The 7,234-nt window shown below is 30.6% G+C and overlaps 1 protein-coding gene across 3 annotated transcripts in view; it reads right to left on the reverse strand.

The window, feature by feature from the left end:
* Nucleotides 1-2,267, reverse strand: part of LOC107456308 (repetitive organellar protein) — a 42,750-nt gene extending 40,483 nt beyond the window's left edge. The window contains exons 1-2 of one of the 3 annotated variants that reach the window (XM_043051866.2): nt 2,138-2,267; nt 1,865-2,033 (exon numbers count right to left, since the gene is read on the reverse strand). In XM_043051866.2, coding sequence (XP_042907800.1) covers nt 1,865-1,993 — 129 coding nt within the window. In that variant the 5' untranslated portion in view covers nt 1,994-2,033; nt 2,138-2,267. Of the gene's footprint in view, nt 1-1,864; nt 2,034-2,113 lie in introns of all 3 variants that reach the window. The other 2 variants (XM_043051867.2, XM_043051868.2) reach the window with 2 other exon arrangements.
* Between the last annotated feature and the right edge of the window lie 4,967 nt (nt 2,268-7,234).

Below are 7,234 nucleotides of genomic sequence, written 5' to 3' on the forward strand. Positions count from 1 at the left end.
TTTGTTTGTTTATTTCTAACAATTAAGAAGTGCAAAATTTTGAATCTTTTGCAAATCAAGCTATAATGATAAAAGTTAAGTATCACTATTTTCAATAAGTATGTTACAATATTTCTGTATGAATGTATATTCTTCCATAAGAATACGTGTATATAGTTGCAAAATCAATAGCAATCATTTACAACATTCATTTATAAAGGCAATTAAGTGAAAATAATATATTGTCCGATTTATGCCATAAATTAAAGAAAACAGTAGGTTTTTACCACTGTCATGTCAAAAACCAGTTTTTGACAGCAAAAACCCAACCCTGGTAGTAATACATAGAACTGCATTCATATTAATTAACATTATTAATTTCGCTCCAAACGAAATTACATTAAAAGATTTCCTACTGTCATTGCAATCGTCTATTTTTCGTTGTAAACCGATAGCCGCTTCGAGTTAGGTGGTAAAAAAAGGCTAATTGAAAGCTCATTCGTTAATCTCTAATCTTTGGGCTAAAGTGTCAGCTATATCTTTTCTGTTTGGGAGCAGCATGCACTGACTTTCTTCTACCTTGCATAAATTATGATTACACTGTCTGCTTCGTATCCCCCCCCCCACTGCAAACTACTTTTTGGTACGCTAGGATACCGTTTTTTATATTACACGAAATATTATAAAGTATCTGCAAAATTGGAGAATCCCCACCAATGTATCCATGCACGGCGTGTGTCTATATTATCTAATTATGAATATAATTAATAGCAAATATTATGAATCAAATAGATATCAGATAATGACGAACACTCTAAATTTACTTTATCTAAAAAATCTGCCTAAAGTATAATATAAAGGAAGTAAAATCAGCATTTAGATTGATAATAATTAACAACTCATAGTTTTAACCTATAATATAAACTGAATCATTACATAAAGTATTAAGATTAAATAAAGTATTAAGATTACCATTAGAATATCTATTACTAATTACAATAATTTTGGTAGCATTTTTTAAAAGTGATATATGATTCATTATAGTAGAATATAATGCAAGTAGTATGCATGATTTAATATCTAAGAAAATGACTTCAATGTCAAAAAAAAAACATGCCCCAAGTTTTTGACTGATTTCAACAGTTTTTGACACTTTTGGACAGGTTTTTGACGTGTCATATCAAAAACCCACACAATCCTGAGATAATATAAAATTAAATTTACTTTTTTAATATGAAATATTTATCTTATGCAATTTTTGCAGACGGATATAATGAAAATTAATTTGATTTGTATTGAACGAAAAAATTTCCGAGACAGTAGTTAATTTTTCTTATCAATCAAACTACAGAAATATTATTTATAGTGCCACAAAACTGGATGGCCTAAATTACAGTATCAAATTTGACAAAGAAAACGCTGAAGACACATAAAAAATCTACACGAAGTAGTACAAATCATATACACAATAAATAATTTGAATACTACTGAAGCCAAGTTCTTTTTAAACAGATGAAGATTTGTAACAGATCATTACTTCTTTCTAACTGTTTTGATAAAAATAAATCCTTCACCACTTTAAATCGAAATATTACTACAAAAATTAGCATTTTTTCCCGACAGTACTTCAACAGACTAAATAACTAGTTAAACATTGTGTATATTGGTGAATTGTATATATTGTACATCGTGTAAATATTGTATTGTATAATTGATACATATTGAAGATATTGTGTAAAACCCAGAAAAACATACACTTGCTTTATTTTAAAAAAAAATTTGCAAGTTTAATATCAATTTTTTGCAGCATTTGAATGAAAAAACTAGCACTATAAATATTAGAACATGTGAACTTCCATTATGACATTAATCTTTCATCACTTACTTTGAGTTCAGGGAAAAATTCGATTAAAAAAGCATCAGTATGCAGATCACCATTTGTAGAAGATTTTGGTGATAAATTGCTAGATAAATATTTTTCCTGAGAATCAGAACTAATGTGTTTCGTCTCCATTAAACTATATTAATTACCGGTTTCAACAAGGCCGTCAATTCTGAAAAACGTAATAACTATTAGAATGATTTTAAGTAAATTGAAAGGAAAAGTAGGAGACAGAAATTATCAGAATAATGCCAACAATCAAAGTATAATATTTACACCAGCTTTTAAATTTTATTGTGATCATAAATTTCAATTACATACTGGGTACACAATAATAATAACATAATCACAAACAAAGAGTTAAAGAGACTTATACCGATGCCAGATTTTTAAAATAAAATTTTATTTCCAGTAGAAACAAAGTGGCTCGGTAGCCTCTCACACCATGCGAATTCTAGTGGAAATTAAAAGAAGCTACAAAAAGGGTTAGAAGGAATTTGCCCATTGCCAATAGCCCATTGTGCAGCTCTAGTATGACGTAAATAAAGTATCTACCTGCCTAATTTAAATTCAAAAGATTGAATTGCATCATTGATTTTATTTATTAAATAATTATTATTTTTTCCTTCAAAACATCAACTAAAGTATAGATCTATGCAATTCTAAATCTCATAAAGTTCTTTAACCTGAATTTAAGAAATGTGTGAAGCAAATTTCGTAAATGACATGATCTAGATCACGTAAATAGAGATAGTTGAATAAAAATTCAAATAATTATCTTAATGAAAAATTACACTAGCAAGCAAAAACAGCATTAGCAGTATTATTTCGGTATTTTAATGTGTTGCATCTTCAAACTGTGACCAAAATTAAAGCCATAAACAGGGGTCTCCAAAATATTTAGACAAAGTTAATTTCGGCAAAAAAAAAAGAAAAAAAAATTGTGTTCAATCATAGCTAGGAACTCTATTCAATGAACTTTGCACAAAATTTTCCTTTCTAGAAAATTTAGTGCATTCTCCATTTATCTTATCAGTTTTCGTTTAATTTTACCTTTCCTTTTAAAAGTTTCCTCCTTTCTCTGAATATTCATCAACCGAAATTATTTCTCTTTCAATTTCGTCAACTAAAATGAATGCCTCTATCTCTACGTTAAGTTTTAAAGCTCACTTTTCTTTCGATTAACTGATCATATAAGTTTTTAATTCTCCATTTTTATTCCCTTCATCAATTTTATGTCCTTAAAACAGGCTTCTATCTTATTAAGAACTTTAGTTGTTAATGATCGAGATATGTCCTCTAAATCCCTTTTAGATGATTCTTCAAGTCTTCAATTCTATTCGAGTTTCAAAAATAATAAATACTTCGCATGCTTTCTCATTAGAGTGTGGAGAGTCATAGAGGAAAGAAGTATATTAGTTTCTCTTTTGATTTTCATATAGATTAAAATCTTTTAAGTTGGAAAACTACATGGAACTCAAAACCACATTAAACATAGTTCTAACGAAAAGCATAACAGAAATTTTAAAGAATATTTTTATTAAATAAAAGAGAAAAATATGAAGAAAAGGGAAAAGGAAGAGAGAGGGGTGGTCTCTCCCCAGGTGGCGTATTCGAGCGTTGCGATCACCAATATTAGTTCAAATTTCAAGCAAAGTCACTGTATTAATTCAAATTCAAAGTCATTTACATGAGTCATCAAGGCTCCAAGTAATGGCGCCACAAAATGTAAAAGGAAATCCTTCTTGGGAAAACAATCGCTTTTGAATAAAGATGCCGATTTTAACAACACAATTTTATTAGCACAAATTATTAATTACGTGACTTAGTACTATATTTCATTTGAAAATTACTTCATGCAGAAACACTGGGATTTGAGCCCGAGTTATGATTTATCACGAATTAAGAAACAAGTCTAAATGTAGATAACATTAACTTTAAATTAAAAGTTAATTAATACTTTTGCCAAACGAAGGAGTGCTCTTTTCTCATCCAATTGAAAATTAATTTGGAATTGAGATTCATGAATCTTAGAAAACTATTATATCAGAATATGTCTAAAATCATATGCAAGTGCTTTCCATGCAGGGTTAAACTGTGCTTCTAAACGTCAAAAGCTTCCTAAATTCTATTTTCCAATCAATGAGATTATATGCACAATTATATTAACTCGTCATAATTATGCATTTATATTTGATTTTTTACTATATTTTTATATATTGTATTCAAACATGTGATATTTATCGGGAATAAATTTAAAATAGTATAAATGTATATTTTATCGTCATACACTGGGCCCGCCCAGTGAATTAGCTAAATATCAAAAGCGCTAGCCAAATTTCCAAAATTCTTAGTCAAGGGCAACTATTAATTAATTTTTTCTCATAGAAAACAAATTACTATACAAATTTACTATAAACTGAACTATTTAATAAAAGGCAAATTCAAATAAAGAATTATTTTATGAAGGTGAAATGAGCAGTAGGCAGATACCTCATCGTCTGTGAGGAAAATAAATAAGAATAGGTTAGGATTAATTTATTTGGTGTTTTTTTAAGATGCAGACTATCTTTTAAATACATTTACTTTTAAAGGAAAGGCTTCATTCTTAAAGTCTTATTTTTTAATGAAAGAATTTTTACCGTCTCGATTTTATATCTACCGTTGAACAGCTGACCCAATTTCGGGTTTACGACTACCTACTAATGTTCATCTCCGTAGCCTTGTAATTCTGAACCCAATCCTGAAGACAAGGGAACTCCTGGATGAAGTATTGGAAGACCCGCATTACAGACTAACTCGCATTTACTTTACATGGTCGGTGCGAGCCGGTTGCAGAATTCGTATAAAATAGCCATCGTTAAGACTCGAACCCGGTTTACCTCATTGGAAGGCGAACCCTCTATCTCCCGAGCCACCAGGGCTCAACACAAACAAATTGACAAACTTCATTCATAATAACTCTTCATTTTATAATTATAGATACAGTCCAGATCCGGACTGGCCAACAGGCAAACCGGGCAAATGCCCGGTGGGCCGGTCTGGCCTGAGGGCCGGTTGAGCCGAGTCAGCAGAGCAAAAAAAATTTTTACACATTGCATGAATTTCAAATAATATTGCGCAAGTAATAATAATATTAAATAACATATATATGATATATGTAGTAATAAGATTGTTTTAATATACAGGGTGATTCAGACCATGCGTGCCATCCATTTTTTTCGAAAATGGAGCAAATAATCGATTTGAAATGAAAAATCTTCACCATGGGTTAGTTCATTTCCATAATTCACACCATAATTGTGCTGAATCATATTTTTTGCGAGATAACAAAGCAAATCTTGATAATTTGCTATTCTGCAATCAAATGTCTTTACATCGAGCTCAAGTACGAAAAAGAAGAGAAATTTTGCAACGAATAATAGATATTATTAAATTTATTGGGAAACGAGGATTAAGTTACAGAGGTGATTAGCTAGAAGCTCCCTATACTCTGGAAGACATGTGCGTAGATCATGGAAACTTTTTGTTCTTCTTAGCAAATATGATATTACTTTGAAAGACCATTTAAAAGATTGTATTCAGAGAGGTAAAAAACTTCACGAGTTGCAAAAGAGTAAAGGCAGTCTTTGTTAACGTTTCTTTCCAAATCCACCATTAATAAAATTATTCAATCAATTGGACAACTTATAACACGGAATATTAGTTTGGAAGTACAAACAGCTGGTATGTTTTCTTTACAAGTGGATACAACACAGGATATTTCATACAAAGATCAATGCTTAATTATAGTACGATATGTGAAAGACGATCGAGTATATGAAGGACTTTTCGCTGTTGTAGAGTGTAAATCTTCAGCCGGACAGAATATGTTTTATTTAGTGGATTCAGTTTTATTTAAAGTCTTGTATTATAGATATAACAAAGTGCATCGGTAATTCAACTGTCGGGGCTACAAATATGCAAGGTGAATATAAAGGATTTTCTTCATGGCTTTCCAAAGTGTCCCCTGATCAAATTCATGTTTGGTGTTATGCACATGTCTTAAATTTAGTTTTAGGAAATACCACGAAGGCACTAATTGAAAGTGCATCGTTTTTCTGCCTACTAAATAGCGTCGCAGTATTTTTCCGTGAATCATACCAACGCATGAACATCTGGAAACAAAGTAACGAGCACGGATATAAAAAAAAAGGCTCGCAATTATTGGAGGAACACGTTGGTGGTTCAAAGATTCTGCATTAAAGAAAATTTTTGGTTCATTTTCAAACTCAGATTCAACTATAAAGTCATTATATGTCACATTGATTACAAGTTTAGAAACTATACAACAAAATTCAAATTTCATGCCAGATATCCGTGAAAAGGCAAAAATATTCTTAGAATCATTTTGAAAATATGAAACAGTAATCACCGCACCTCTAAAATATTCTCAAGAATATTTGAATTAACTACATCGCTCTCCCAAAATTCGCAAACCTCCGGTTTAGACATCTTAAAAGCTTTTGGAATGGTATCACAAACGTGTTCAGAACTAAAAAGAATGTGAGAGATTTTGAAGGTGTACAAAAAGTTACAGTTGATTTTATTATTCGCGCAAATAAGGAATTTGAAGAAACTGAAATAGAAATTCAAAGTTCAAACAAAGTTTCCACCAAAAAGATTGAAGAAAAGAAACTTGATGCCGGGTTAGACAGCGTCGAGTGAAACAGTTTTTGATGATGAAACCACTGCATTTAAGATAAACGTCCATAACATTATTTTCAGCACAGTTGTAGCGTCAATGGAACGCCAGTATCTCGCAAATGGAGAATTGTGTGCCGATTTTTCCTATCTAGATCCGAAACGTTTCCCGGAAATATGTCTTAACAAGCTTCAATCTGGCGAACTAAATAAGTTAAGCAAACTCTTGCTAAAATTTGACGAAACAGCTATGGGTAAAAATTTGCGGATTGAACTAAGAAATTTAGCTTTACATAGGGAAAAACTAATTCAGACATAGAAGATTATAAAATAATCACAGAAGATCAGAGCCGGATTATACCTTTCGTAGGCCCTAGGCATAGCCGTTTTTGGGGCCTCCCCTCCTTCCCCCACTCCTACCCTTTTTTCAAAATATATGCTAAAATTTTCTTGCATATTTTTTTAACATTTTTATTAATATGGATTTTAATTTACAAATTTGTTTATCGAACTTTATCCAAAAATCGCAAAAAAGTAATATATTAGATCATAAGATTCTGCAAAATAATTTATTACCGAAATATATTATATTTTTATTTGTATCTTCATAATTTTGTGCAAAATACACTTGTTGTTTTTAAAGCTAAATTATTTTTGTCAACAAATTTTTTTCTCCCAAGTTTTTCGTAG

The sequence above is a fragment of the Parasteatoda tepidariorum genome, chromosome 5 (assembly GCF_043381705.1).
Source record: "Parasteatoda tepidariorum isolate YZ-2023 chromosome 5, CAS_Ptep_4.0, whole genome shotgun sequence".
In the NCBI taxonomy this organism is placed as follows: domain Eukaryota; kingdom Metazoa; phylum Arthropoda; class Arachnida; order Araneae; family Theridiidae; genus Parasteatoda; species Parasteatoda tepidariorum.